Source organism: Aquarana catesbeiana, linkage group LG08, assembly GCF_042186555.1.
Source record: "Aquarana catesbeiana isolate 2022-GZ linkage group LG08, ASM4218655v1, whole genome shotgun sequence".
NCBI lineage: Eukaryota > Metazoa > Chordata > Amphibia > Anura > Ranidae > Aquarana > Aquarana catesbeiana.
In genome coordinates this window covers 255,909,620-255,925,384 of record NC_133331.1, presented here as the reverse complement: position 1 = coordinate 255,925,384, position 15,765 = coordinate 255,909,620, and the positions used below count along the sequence as shown (strand labels likewise).

The following is a 15,765-nucleotide window of genomic DNA, read 5'->3' as shown; positions in this document are numbered from 1 at the left end:
TCAGTTATCCTGTTTTTGGTGATTTGATGCCCCCGAAACATAATTTCCCTGTTCTTGCCTTTGTGGAGCTCAACCTGGTGTTATGCACTGTATATTCAGAGCTTTCTCTGCACACCACTGTTATAGCAGTTGTGTGGACTCTCATTTGACAACTCTCATCAACAAGTCATTTAAACTGCTGACCTACCAAACACTTAATGCTTTTTGTTTTTGCCACCACTCTGTAAATCCTAGAGTGACCAACATTTTTACCATTAAACAATTTTCAGATCTTAGCAAACCCCTGCTAAAAAAAGTGATTATACCTACAGCTGACAATACATGATCAGTAAGCCATTAAAAAATAATAAGAACAGTTAAAAGAGCGGATCATTTTTAAATAACGCCCTGCTCTGTTGTAAAAAATATATTTAAAAGTAATAAAAAAAAAGGAATGCAGACAGAAAATTGTATTGTCCCCTTTAGAATGGGTGTCAGTGGAAATTTAATAGGAGAATGAGGTCCATCCACCACCATTTTGGGATCTGAACCATTGACCAACAAGAGCCTTGTCTGGGGATCTTCAGCAACAAGTGTTTGACAGGTCTTCCTTGATAAAAGGCTGATATCAGACACCAACAGTTTGGGATGCTGGACTCTATTCCCTTACCTCCTATCCCACTGAGCCACAATCTAAACTCTAAAATTCTCTGTCTGCATTTATTTTTATAATTATTTCTGCATAGCATTACATTTCCATTTAACTTAGTATAGTGCTGTCTTACATTGGGAGTCAAAATGAAAATGAGAGACAGGATATAGAAAATGAGAAGGTGCACAAAGTTATCCTTTCACTTTAGGCGTTACTTAAATGTTTTTGTGTTAAAGTTCAGTTTACGGTTTAACTTACAAAGTAAACTTTTTTTTCTGGAGAGAAATATGGAGCACTGAGGTTAGGGTTCAAACAGGGGTTAGCATTTAGGGTCACGTTTGGGATCAGGGATTGGTGACAGGTCTGGCTGATTATTGTTCTTACTTAAATTTTTCCATATTTTATTTGGCCCTACACTACATTACAAATGTGGTCAAGTTAAACTTCAAAATTTTGAGATGTAACATTTAGAAAGCATTGATAATATCACTTCATATAATGCCTAATAAAATAAACTACATATTCTTTTGTGTCTTTTTTAGGTGTTTGTGATCCCAGCAGATTTTCCCCCTCATTCTCCACTTCCACCTCCATATTCTCTAGAGCCTCCTGTTTATGCTGACCCTCCCCCTAGTTACTCCAGCATCAGCTGAGCGACTGTACATTATGGATCAATTGATGGAACAATGAGCATGCACCCATGACAATAGGAAAATGATGGCAATTTACTATACAGTTTATGTGTATGTTTCTTATCACTGGCCCTGGATATAATTTTTTATTGGCATTAATGCTTGTGGAATACTTTGGCCATACAACGGGTTCTAAGATCCTCTTTTACTATTCAGTTGATTCCTCTCTTTACCAAGGTACCAATATCACAATATTACATGAACCTTTCTGTGTTTCTCCTGCACGTGGCAATGTTCATTAATAAACAAGACTCTGGTGTGGAGAGATTTGGGATATTATATCTCGCAGAACAGGTTCTCAGCAACTTATCCCTATGATTTAGAGAATGATTATAGCCAAAAAGCACAAAAGACCTTGTTTCTGTCACTCTGCAGTTATTGGGAAGTTGCCAACAGCAACATCAATTATTGAGGTGCATTTGTGGACGTACACTTTTGGGCCACATCATGTTTAACTGTTTTGGAATCTTTGTGTTATATATAGCAGCTGTATTTATACCCCAATCTTTTGTTAAAAGTTTTGAGTAGTGCAGTAGTGCAAAATACCATCTTGCTGATTTTGTTACTAGTTTGTAGGCAGGGGCAAGTCAACAATGGTACAATATTCAGTTTTTCTAGCTAACATTAGCCATTTTCAGAGACTAAAGAGTCCCTGTACCCCAAGTCCTGGTAACGCAACAACTGGCGTAGTAAAGGACAAACAACTTCAGCTCCTCCTCTAGAAGATCCAGAGACCTACTACTTACAGGTCCCCAGGTATAGGCCACCACCACAGGAATAAAGTGAGTCCACTCCAGATGGTCTTTTTATTTTCTTTACTAAATGACAATGGAAGTCAAACATCTTCAGTGCAAGTAACATCTTCAATATAAATCACTATCAACCAACATGTTCCAACATACAATTCCAGTGATGCCCCATCTTGTCCTACTTCAGGGGTGCCTCACACTTCTCCTGTCTCCCTTGCTGAGCCCACAAAGGAGAAGGATCTTCAGGGCAAACCCCAGCCAGAAAAAGACCCTTTCCTGAAAAGCTTACATCTACCTTTATGTTTCACGCACCACAAGTTTCAACAGGATTTGACACTATTGGAAATTGTCAAATCTTTGTCTCCTGTTTCCTCCTCTCCTTTTCAGTAAACCTTAAAATTTCTAAAACAACTTTAAACTTTTAGCTAGATGGTATGTAATGCCAACAAGAGCCCACAAATTCTAGCCAGGAATATCACCTCTCTGTTGGAGAGGCTTTGAACTTTAAGGGACACCTGTACACATTTGGTGGAACGGACTATGTTCAGGAAAGAGATTGTTAATAATATTTATAGTATAACAGGAACAAGTGTGTCCATGGATCCATGGACATGCCTGTTCTACAACATAGACACTCTGGTAACACAGCATAAGAGGACACTAATCCCTCACTTCTTAAATGCAGCTTTTCCCGAAATACTGGTGTTCACAAGAGATTCCAACAATGATAGAATGGATCACAAAAGGTAGATTATTTTGTTATTTTATGCTTGATGGAAGAATTATTGCACCTGCGCAAAGATTCTTTTCATATTTTTTTTAAACTTGGGGGAGGGAGACCATTGTCATTTTAGGAATCAGAGGCTTATATGGATTTAATAAATTAACCACTTCAGCCCCGGAAGAATTTACCCCCTTCCTGAGCAGAGCACTTTTTGTGATACGGCACTGCGTCAATTTAACTGACAATTGCGCGGTCGTGCGACGTTGTACTGAAACAAAATTGACGTCCTTTTTTCCCCACAAATAGAGCTTTCTTTTGGTGGTATTTGATCAACTCTGCAGTTTTTATTTTTTGTGCTATAAACAAAAAAAGTGACAATTTTGAAAAAAAGCAATATTTTATATTATATATTATATTATATAAAAAATAAATTTTTTCCTCAGTTTAGGCCGATATGTATTCTTCTACATATTTTTGGTAAAATAAAATCGCAATAAGCGTATATTGATTGGTTTGCGCAAAAGTTATAGCGTCTACAAAATAGGGAATAGATTTATGACATTTTTATTATTAATTTTTTTATTAGTAATGGCGGTGATCTGCGATTTTTATCATGACTGCGACATTATGACAGACACATCGGACAATTTTGATACTATTTTGGGACCGTTGTCATTTATACAGCGATCAGTGCTATAAAAATGCACTGATTACTGTATAAATGACACTGGCAGGGAAGGGGTTAAAAACTAGGGGGCGATCAAGGGGTTAAGTGTGTCCTAGGGAGTGATTCTAACTGTGGGGGGATGGGCTACCTAGGACATGACAGTGATCACTGCTCCTGATGACAGGGAGCAGTAGATCTCTGTCATGTCACTAGGCAGAGTGGGGAAATGCCTTGTTTACATAGGCATCTCCCCATTCTGCCGCTCCATGACACGACCGCCCACAATGCTGCTTCTTGAAGGGGACATACCTGTATGCCCATTTGTGCAGCCATGTCATTGTGCTGACGTATATCGTCGTGCACTGGTCGGCAAACGGTTAAAAATCCTGGGCATTTTAGTGGTATATCATAAGCAGTACAGCGCTCTACTTCTTACTATCCTAAGAATGGGGATAGAGATACTGGGGTTTATTTACTAAAGCTAGAGAAGGCAAAATTAGTCACATACAGTATCTGCAGAGAAACCAATCAGCTTCTAGGTTTTTTGCTAAATCTTAGTTAAACAAGCTGAGGTTAGAAGCTGATTGGCTTCTCTAAAGAATTGGCTTCTCTGAAGAATTGTGAGTAATTTAGCAATTTTTGTTCAGTTGATCCAATAGAATTTTTATGAAGGTGTGATAGATACAGTCCCTGAGAGACTAGAACAGGAGACTTTAGGCCCTGTTCAAAATATACAACTAAAGGTGCAGGGAACAAGAACAATAAATATCCCACAGTGTTATTAACCATAAATTAATTAGTTTAAAAGCATAGTAAACTATGTAGTAGTGTGTGTGTATATATATATATATATATATATATATATATATATGTATGTATGTAGTATATATACATATATGTGTGTATACATTCCATACATATCTCTGCTATATAAACAAATGAATTTATCTTTATTAGTCGTCCACCTTAATTATTGTCTAAGTATGGGGAATCAGCTACTACCCCCCCTCTTCCCTTTTCCTCTACCACCACCTAATAATTAATTTTAAAATCCCCAATCATCCAACAATTCTTTAATTTAAATCAATTGATTTTACTATCAGTTTCATTTATTATTCCTGGTATTAATTTGTGTTATTATGTTATATATACAGTATATACAGATTTTCAGATTCTCACTAAATGTATGTTTCTGTATAATTATGTCTTATAATCATATTCTCATATAGATTTAATCCAATACTGTTCATTTTTTATCAATTTTTATATGGGTAATAATGTTGCTGTTTATTGTGTATTGTGTGTTTGTGATTGTACATCATTGCTTTTTAACCTTGCTTTTTAGTTTAGCGTCAGTTAGTGGGAGTTTAGTGCACCATATTTTAAATATTGTTTGTATACTCATTTTTATATTTCTCAGTAAATGTTTGTACGCTTCCCATTGTTTATCACATGCTATAACTCACATCTTTGTGGACATTATTATATATAGGTTCATTGTAAATATTATCTTTTTACCCATAGTAGTGACCTAATCCATTCCCCACCTCTCACCCCTAGATTATCTCTTGCCATTAACATGGCAGAGTACCTGGGCGAGGACTGGGAGAATCTCATGTCCAAAACAGCTAAGGACTTTGATACCAAGGAACTTATTGAATCAGAGATCAAATTTGCTTTTCTCAATCTTACTCATATTGTGGAAAAAAAGGCCTCATTATTCTGGCATATTAAGTCCTTTTGGACTTCGGGTACAGATCTTCCCGTCATTCGAGAAGATCGAACCAGAATTCAAGATGGCTTGGGAGAAAGTTCTCAAACGATGCTCTGTTGAATTAATGACTGTTGATTCAGGAGTATCGCAAGATAATGTTAGAACTTGACACAAAAATTGATGCTTTAAACATTCAATCAACAACATTTAAAATACATACCCTCCATGATCAATTAGAAAAACAACATAGAGAACGGTTTGAGAAGTATAATAAAGACATTCTTACCAAATAAAAAGACAAAAAATTATTCCGTGATAAAAAGGCTTTCCAGGAAGAACGTGCATATAGATGGAGTGATAGTTATAGCGCATCCAACTTGAGCAACATATATGCTTGTGCTCCCTATCGCACCAACAATAAAACCAAGATACCTCAAACACCTAAATTCCCTACTATTTCTCAACCTGCACTAGCACCTACTAATGCACATAGACGTCAGAAACTTAGCCATCCAGTTAACATCTCGAACGACAACATTTCTGACACAGATGACTCCCCATCTCCTCACACCAGAGAATATTCTAACAAATCCAAGTCCTGCCATGCTCATACTAAAACATCTCATCAATCCAATACTTCCACATCCATTTCACTGACTGGCTCATCTCACCAAAGCGATTTTTTAGATCGCATGTGAACACAAACCGAGAAACACCAGGAGAATCTACACAACTAACTACACAAACTCAAAAAGACTCACCCATGCACCAATCACTAAATATCATCAACCTGTCTGATCATGTTCTCCCTGTTGATGAAATAAGAGTTTTGGAAAAGGGCCTCACATTTTGCCCAGTAGCACATATAGATACATTTGAGGCGATCAAAGATGTGCATCTGTTTGTGCGTAATCTTCTACTTAAATCCTTATACACCAAAAAACAATCCGGTGAAAGCACCATTCACACTACTATGGAAGTAGAGGCAATTGAGAGCCTTATAACATTATTGGAAGAAAATGAACCTGGAGAACTTATAGATTCTCTTGATCTGGACACTATTTTGGCAGAAGTTGATGATAGTATTTCTATGCCACTTCCACAAGAAGAGGAAATCAAGTCTTTATCCTACTCCAAGTTCAAATCCCAATGCTGCTTTATTTTTAAAGTTGGTCTCAAGAAATATACGCAATTTGAGGATCTCTCCTCACCAACATGATAATCTTACTCATAATGAACAACAAGCATTGCAATCATTAAGTGAAAACTCAGTTATTACAATCAAAAGGTGGAAATATTGTGATACAAAATAATACTGATTATGTGGAAATGTGTAACAAAATATTAAATAACCCTCAATGGTACAGATCTATACCAAAATCCATGATTGATGGTTTTATATGCTAGTCGACCAGGCCTACCACCACAATGTTATTGATAAAACACACTTGGGAATATATTAGGATGGGCTTCTTCAGGGAGGCAACGTTTTATGCACTCCCAAAAATACACAAGAACACTTAGCAGCCACCAGAGAGACCAATCGTTTCAGGTAGAGGCAGTCTTACAGACAACCTCAGCAAATTTGTCGACAGGCTTTTACAACCCCTGGTTGAAGCCCTTCCATCACACATTAAGGACACCATTCATTTGCTCCAGATTCTGGATGCCCTCCATGTCGATGGCGACACTTTTTTGGTCGCCATCGATGTGGAGGCCCTATATAGTTCAATTCCACACGACTTGGGTCTTTCAGTTATACATATGTTACTTCATTCATATAGGTATCCTGACTCATTGGTTGAGTTTACTGTATCATCCCTTGAGTTTCTATGAAAACATAACTATTTTTCTTTCAATGGCTCCCACTACCTCCAGGTACAGGGTGTTGCCATGGGTACATGTTGTGCCTCGGCATACGCTAATCTGTACCTGGGGGAGTGGGAGAGGTTGCTATTTTCTGATGGCGCAGCTTGTGCCTTTGCCAGGCATATCGTGGCCTAGTATTGTTACATAGATGACATTATCATGCTATGGGATGGCCCCAGTGCAATTCTTTTTGAATTTTTAGAACATATTAATTCAAGCAATACATTCAATCTCAAATTCACTATGACCTATGATGCATGTAGGATCTCTTTTCTAGATTTGACAATCATTAAACACCCAGATGGCTCTCTTCAAAGCGAGCTTTATAGAAAACCCACAGCGGGCAATACCATTCTGGAAGCCTCCAGCTTACACCCTAAACCTTTGTTGGCATCTATTCCATTCTGACAATATATCAGAGCTAGACGTAATTGTTCTAGTGATGACTTGTTCGAGAAGGAAGCTCTCACACTCAGAACAAGACTACGAGCTTGTGGCTATTCAAATAGGGTTCTGAAAAAAGCATACAAAAAAGCAAAAAACAAAGTTCAAAGGAACCTTCTTTTTTTATAAAAAACAAAGTAAAGAATCTGTACCTACACGGTCATTACAAAATGCTGTCAGCAACATAGACAGATAAAGGCCATTTTACAAAAATACTGGCATTTACTGAGTATGGATACCATAATAGCACCATTTGTCCCTACTCAACCATTGATTACTTACCGCAGAGCTTTTTCACTACGTGACAAACTAGTCCTTAGTGAATATAAAACCAGTAAAAAAGACAGTGTTAAACTCATAGGGACATTCAGATGTGGCAATTGTAATTATTGCCAGTATATGAACACCGGAAAGAATGTAGACATACCAAATGGGTAAAAACTAAGACCTAGATACTTTGTCAATTGCTGCACTGCAGGGGTAGTTTGCTTGCTGCAGTGTGAATGCAATTGCTACTATATGGGAAAAAGCAAACTCGAATTTTGGCAAAGAATTTACAGACACATTGTTAGTATTAAAAAGAAGGACCCTGGTCTTCCTCTTGGCAGACATAGCCATACAGTGCATTGTAACCGCACTGCAAGGCACTTGATCATATTCTAAACAACCCAAGAGGAGGAGACTTGAACAAGCAACTTTTACAAAGTGAATTGAGGTGGATGTTTCGTCTGAATGCAACTGTATCTCCAGGCCTCAATGAGGCGTTCAATTTCAAACTGTACTTGGAGGGCTTTCAGTCGGGCAATATGTGAGTTAGACTTATAGAAGTAAATACCTTGATGTCTCTGGTTCCCCTTTAGGTATAGATAATACTCTATACACTTTTTATTTTTGTTACAGCCTCTTTGCACATGTATATATGTATGATAACTTTGTATGTATATATATCTTAGTGCATTTTGTTATCATCCCAATTGGTACTGCCATGATTATGGACTGATTTGTATTGCTATGATTATGCATTATTGATCTGATGCCTTTGTCTTTTAGATTGTTCAAACTCTAAGTTCTGCCATGGGACTCTGGCCGTGCTTATTTGCGGGCCTTCCGCTGCTGACCACTGGGTGTCACTGTCTCTTCCGGGTCCCCATGCGGCTCTTTACCGACTCCCCATACTGAGTCACCTGGGGGCTGCTACCATTGGCGGCGCCGGCGGGTGTTTGGCGATTGGGGGTGTTGTCCGCTGTTTGGCTCGTGGGAGACCCCCCGAGAGGCGGTCGTCATTCCGGCCACGCCCTATGGGCAGGCCAGCACTGCTTCGTCTGAGAATACCACATCACACCACCACACCTACCTCATAGCGCGTTGTGTGTTGATCCCAGCCTCAGCTGACTTTGGTTGCTTATTAGCAATCACAGTCAGCTGTACTTACCTGCCTCTATATAATCCATTCCTCTAGCTTGGACAGTCACTTTGATTGTGTCATAGGTGTGCGCAGCCTATTGCATTAGGGTGTGCACCTCAAAGCTCAAACTCAAATGTGAGCGTGACATATTTACCAGCCTCTTCCCCACTCTTCATCCTGAAACAATGGGGGGATGGGGGGGGTAAAGGGGGACCAGGGCAGCAGAAAGAAGAGGGACAGGGGGAGTGAAGGGGTGGCATATATTGGTACCCGATCCCACCCCTGATGTCCAGGTTCTGGGGGTCGGCGAGGAGGGATTGCGGTTTACCTTTTATCTTCCCGCGATCAACAGGTAGATCGCGACTGACAGGTTGCCAGCCCCATGATTAGGGTGTGCCCAGGCACACCTGGCACACCCCTTGTGCACGCCTATGGATTGTGTTATGCTGCAGGATTTACTTTCAAACAGGCAAACAGTCCAGAGGTATGTCACTAGCAACATTGAATACTATTGGGATTATAGATCTGTCTGTCTTCTTACTAGATATTGATTGATCTATCTACCCATTTTTTACTATCATGGTTAGCTATATTTAGCTAACCTTTTATATATCTCTATATATTCTAGTACATTCATACATATAGTGCTAAGTATTGCACTAACACCGCCTTGGCGTTTGTTTCTTGTTTAAATTTAGAGACACATACATCAATCAACTGCAGTATATACTCAGTTGTAGCTGGTCTGCTGTGGTTGGTTTTTACCTCCCCTGTATTCTTGCAGTGGACTTCACTGCCCAGTCTCCTATGCCGTGCCACTGTGGCTGATTCAATTGCCCCTGATTACCATCTTGGAGCTGTCTTTGGCTGTCTGCGGGCCCAGGAGGAGTACAGATAAAATTCCATCTCCCTATGTGTCTAGCATCGGTTGACCTGCCTGTGTAGGTATGATAACCCATTGTCCTATTGTTATGAACTATGTTTTAGCATGTTGACCGATGTTGAAAGTGTGATTCCAATGAGAATTCTATTTTGACTTATATTGTTATCTTTATATACCAATTTCTATTATATTTATATTATAGAAAAACAAACAATACAACACGATTGAGAAAAGACGTCATTGTCTGAAACATGTCAGGCGTCATTTACAGCATAAACCCCTGCTAGCCTAAACCTTTGTACAGGGCAGCTAAGTTTCATGCCTATTCATGTATACTTAGTATAACATTGATATCAACATTTTTATATGTTAATCTTTTTGATATTGTAATTATATATTGTGAATACTTAATAAATACTTTTTTATTCTACACTTGGTCTGTCATTCAAAATCCTGAGGGGTTATACTGTGCCGTGTGCACCAGGTTTTCTTTTGTTTGATATATTGGATTGGACGGACCAAGTGTTTATGCACACACTGCCAATCCTTGCTTTATTGATTTATTTCTGCACCCAGAGGCCCCTTCCCTCCTTGTGTCTTTTCAGTGTACTGAAACATGGTTTCTGTTCCCCCCTGATGGCAGCCCTAAGTGTGGGATCCCCCAATACCATCTGATATGGTCCTTGGACTTTTTAAACCAAAAGATTATCTTATTTTTGCATAGATTACTATGCTTTTCATTTATGGTTAATAACACTGTGGGAAATTTATTGTTCTAGTCCCCTGCGCCTTTACTTGTATATTGTGTTGTTTGAAACTGGTGTGCTGCACACCAGATTTTACATTCCCGCAGTGTTTAACATATCCAGGCTTTGCCTGTTCTAATTTTGTTCTGTTACCATACCATTCCTAGTTGTCTTTTCTCCTTTCCCTTCCCAGCACTCCATCCCTCCCTTCCCTCTCCCCTGTCCTTGTTCACAGCCCATGCAGGGGTGTGCAATAGCAAAACTCATATAATATTTATAGCAGCATTTTATAACATTTCTATATTTTCTTTTTGCGTTGTTCATGTGTTATCCTCATCTATCATGGATTGAATCTCCATTATAGATAGCCAAAGATATGTGGTTTTAGACCAATTATATTCTATGCTATCATCTGTCACATTTTCAGATGATGCTAAACTTACGGAAGAATACACCACAGTCTCTGTGGTAAATTTAAACATTAGAAAGAATAATCCATACCACAAATCAACAGTGGTGGGACAAATTTTCTACAACAATATATTGATCTCACCCAAGATCTCACCCAGAGGCCTGAGAGTCATGAAAGATTGTCCCATTTTTTGAATGATGATGGCACAAAAGAATGGGCCAATATTGCCGAGTTTTGCACGGCTAAATGGATGGGAATACTTATTTTTCATAGAAGCAATAGGTTTGATAAACTTAACCATCAAGTAAAAACAATAGCAGAAGAAATCCTTGGCCACAAAGTACCCATTCCCTCCACTTGGTATAAAAGAACTATTCCAATTTGGCTGCTACATCATCAATACCCTTAGCCCCTACCCATATTTATCAGCATTCCTCAAATTTTTCTAGACCATCTTGTTCCTCACTTGTCAACCGTCCTTTCCTTCCTCTGATGAACCTACAACCCTTTAGTCCCATCACCTCCAATAGATACCAGAGGCTAGATCCACCACCTTCAGCTTTCTGTTCCTCATAGTTATCTCGTAATAACCACAATGCTCTCAAAATTAATTACTATAATAAAAACAAGAAAAATACTACTGATAAGAGTAGTGATCTAATCACTGCTCTCAATCAGTTCTATAATAGACCATCCTCATCTCACAACGTTAGGAATACACAGGACCTGACCTTTAGACCCAGATCTTCTCAGCACGTACACTCTACTTCCCTTAAGCCTCATATACTACCCAACAATGGCCCCCTTGTTTCCAATTGCTCTAGAGATCCTTTTACCATAGCAACAGTTCCCCCTACCAGTCTTAATACAGCTGACTGGCCTATCCTTTCATCAGTTACTCCTATAGGCAATACATCATCTAAATCCATGGAGCACACGTATCACAACACCATATCATCAGGTCCCTTTAATTACTTGGCCTTAACAATTCGCACTGCATCCCCCTCACAGATCTTCCAACTGCTCCTTTTTTAGTGCCCAGTCCTCCTTCAGCATCATCATCCAGAAAAAGAAAACTCACAGGAGAGGCTGTAGAGGAGGACAAACCAGAAAACACTCAAAACTAGTGATGGCGAATGGTTCGGTGCGAGCATAAGTTCGGGCCGACTTTGGTTGTTCAGATGTTCGGGCGAACACTGAAATATATGCGGTGTTCGGGGCAAATTCGAAAGCTGCCGGAACACCATTAAAGTCTATGGGACACTAACATGAAAAATCAAAAGTGTTCATTTTAAAAGGGTTATATGCAAGTTATTGTCATAAAAAGTGTTTGGGGACCCGGGTCCTGCCCCAGGGGACATGTATCAATGCACGTTTTTTTTTTAAACGGATGTTTTTTTCGGGAGCAGTGATTTTTTTAATGCTTAAAGTGAAACAATAAAAATAAAATATACCTTTAAATATCATGCCTGGGGGGTGTCTATAGTATGCCTGTAAAGTGATGCATTTTTCCCGTGTTTAGAACAGTACCGCAGTAAAATGACATTTCTAAAGGAAAAATTGTCATTTAAAACTGATCGCAGGTGTAATGAATTGTCGGGTCTCGGCAATATAGATAAAACTCATTGAAAAAAATGGCATGGGTTCCCCCTAGTCCATTACCAGGCCCTTTAGGTCTAGTATGAATATTAAGGGGAACCCCGATCCAAAAATGTAAAAAAAAAAATTGCATCTGGGTCTCCCCAAAATCCATAACAGGCACTTCAGGTCTGGTATGGATTTTAAGGGGAAGCCTCTGCCAAAATTTAAAAAAAAAATGGCGTAGGGGCCCCCCCAAAATCCATACCCTTTTCCGAGCACACAACCTGGCAGGCCACAGGAACCATACCAGGCCATATGCCCTCAACATGGGGAGGGTGCTTTGGGGTCTGACCCCAAAGCACCTTGTCCCCATGTTGATGGGGGCAGGGGCCTCATCCCCACAACCTTTGCCCGGTGGTTGTGGGGGTATGCAGGCAGGGGGCTCATCGGAATCTGGAAGCAGCCTTTAACAAGGGGACCCCCAGATCATTGCCCCCCCTATGTGAATTGGTAACGGGGTACATTGTACCCCTACCATTTCACAAAAAAAGTGTCAAACATGGTAAAATAGACAAGAGACAGCTTGGGACAAGTCCTTTATTAAAAGTTAAAAAATAAAAATGTCCAGCGAAAAATGTCTTTTAAGGGTGAGATTACGTATGTATCTGTTTAAATCTTTGAAAAGGAGAAAGGGATTGGGTTTGCTGATTGGGGCAAAGTTAAGTCCATGACTGAAGAGAGATATATCTGCAATAAAGAGAATATGTGAATAAACATTAAATATTTTATCGTTTTTGGTGCTTCTGGGCGTTTTGAGTGAGGATGAGCCGAATTGATAGTTTAGATATACTATCCACTGAGGATGAGTCATTAAGACTACTTAACATTTGGCCACATAACCTCCTATAGTTCATTCTTCCCAAATCTATTTTTTACCCAGCACATTCTAAAGGTCCATATTTGGAAAGCTTTTATAGAATGGTTTATGCAGACTTATTGAAACTCTGCAACTCCACCTCTACTTCCACACCTAACAATCTCTCTCCATCTGAAATCAAGGCCCTTGACCAGGTAATGCACACACAAGATGTCACCATTAAATCTGCGGACAAGGGGGGAGGAATTGTCCCTCAGAACAGGACGGTTTATGTGGAAGAAGCAAATATACTCCTTTCAGATAAAGCAACATATGTCAAACTCAACAAGGACCCCACAGCTGACTTTGCCAAGGAAGCTGACATATTGATTTCGACTGCATTCAAGGATGGCATCATTTCAAAAATGTAGTTCCTTTTTACAAAAGGCATTCTACCAAATACCATACTTTTATCATCTTTCTAAGATTTATAAAAATCTAGACCATACCCCAAGGTAGACCCATTGTAGCAGTAATGGACAGCGTCACCACAGGTTTTAGCTTATATATAGATCAATTCTTACAACCCAATGTACATCAACTGCAATCATATACAGTGCGTTGCAAAAGTATTCACCCCCTTGGTGTTTTTCGTGTTTTGTTGCCTCACAACCTGGAATTAACATGGGTTGTTTGAGCATTTGCATCATTTAATTTACAGAACATGCCCACAACTTTAAAGATGTTTTTTTTTTTTATTGTGAAGCAAACAACAAATAGGACAAAATAACAGAAAAAGTCAATGTGCATAACTATTCACCCCCCTAAAGTCAATACTTTGTAGAGCCACCTTTTGCGGCTATCACAGCTCTAAGTCACTTTGGATAAGTTTCTATGAGCTTGCCACATCTTACCACTGGGATTTGTGCCCATTCCTCCTTGCAAAACTGCTCCAGTTCCTTCAAGTTGGATGATTTGCACTTGTGAACAGCAATCTTTAAGTCTGACCACAGATTTTCTATTGGATTGAGGTCTGGGCTTTGACTAGGCCATTCCAACACATTTACATGATTCCCCTTAAACCACTCAAGTGTTGCTTTAGCAGTATGTTTGGGGTCATTGTCCTGCTGGAAGGTGAACCTCTGTCCTAGCCTCAAATCACACACAGAGTGGTACAGGTTTTGCTCAAGAATATGCCTGTATTTAGCACCATCCATCTTTCCCTCAACTTTGACCAGTTTCCCAGTCCCGACTGCTGAAAAACATCCCTACAGCATGATGCTGCCACCACCATGTTTCACTGTGGGGATCGTGTTCTTTGGGTGATTTTATGTGTTGGGTTTGTGCCAAACATAGCGTTTTCTTTGATGGCCAAAAAGTTCAATTTTAGTCTCATCAGACCAGAGCACCTTCCTCAATACATTTTGGGAGTCTCCCACATGCCTTTTCGCAAACTCAAAACGTGCCATTTTGTTTTTTGCTGAAAGCAATATCTTTCTTCTGGCCACTCTGCCATAAAGCCCAACTCTATGGAGCGTACGCCTTATTGTCGTCCTATGTACAGATAATCCAGTCTCTGCTGTGGAACTCTGCAGCACCTCCAGGGTTACCTTAGGTCTCTGTGCTGCCTCTCTGATTAATGCCCTCCTTTCCCGGTCCGTGAGTTTTGGTGTGCGGCTGTTTCTTGGCAGGTTTGCTGTTCTGCCATGTTCTTTCCATTTGGTTATGATAGATTTGATGGTGCTCTTAGGGATCATCAAAGATTTGGATATTTTTTTATAATCTAACCCTGACGTGTACTTCTCAACACCATTGTCCCTTACTTGTTTGGAGAGTTCCTTGGTCTTCATGGCAGTGTTTGGTTAGTGGTGCCTCTTGCTTAGCTGTTTCATCCTCTGGGGCCTTTCAAAAAGGTGTGTATATGTAATGACAGATCATGTGACACTTAGATTGCACACAGGTGGACATCATTTCAAAAATTATGTGACTTCTGAATGTAATTGGTTGCACCAGAGCTTTTTATGGGCTTCATAACAAAGGGGGTGAATACATACGCACATGCCAATTATCAGTTTTGTGTTTCTGAAAAATAGTTTTATGTATATATTTTTCTAATTTAACTTCACCAACTATTGTATTCTGATCCATCACATATATAGTTCAGATTAAAAAAACATTGAACTAAAGGCTGTAATGTAACAAAATAGGTAAAAAGCCAAGGGGGGTGAATACTTTTGCAAGGCACTGTATTCGTGATGATATGCACCTACTGGAACTTCTATCCCCCTACAGGTGGGAGCCAACTTATGTGTGGCTCTCACTTGATGCTTGGGCGGCGCTCTGTGGCTACAGAGAGAAGATACAGCTGTTCTCCCTTCTGTCACTGTGTCTG

The 15,765-nt window shown here is 39.5% G+C and overlaps 1 protein-coding gene across 4 annotated transcripts in view; it reads left to right on the top strand.

The window, feature by feature from the left end:
• The window catches only part of LOC141106341 (membrane-spanning 4-domains subfamily A member 4A-like), a 68,990-nt gene that overhangs the window by 50,885 nt on the left and 2,340 nt on the right, over positions 1-15,765 (top strand). For 2 of the 4 annotated variants that reach the window (XM_073597037.1, XM_073597034.1), the window contains exon 6: positions 1,174-10,208. The exons of the other annotated variants lie outside the window; for them this stretch is intronic. In XM_073597037.1, the coding sequence (XP_073453138.1) occupies positions 1,174-1,284 (111 nt within the window). In that variant the 3' untranslated portion in view covers positions 1,285-10,208. Of the gene's footprint in view, positions 1-1,173; positions 10,209-15,765 lie in introns of those variants that run through there. 4 annotated transcript variants of the gene reach the window in all.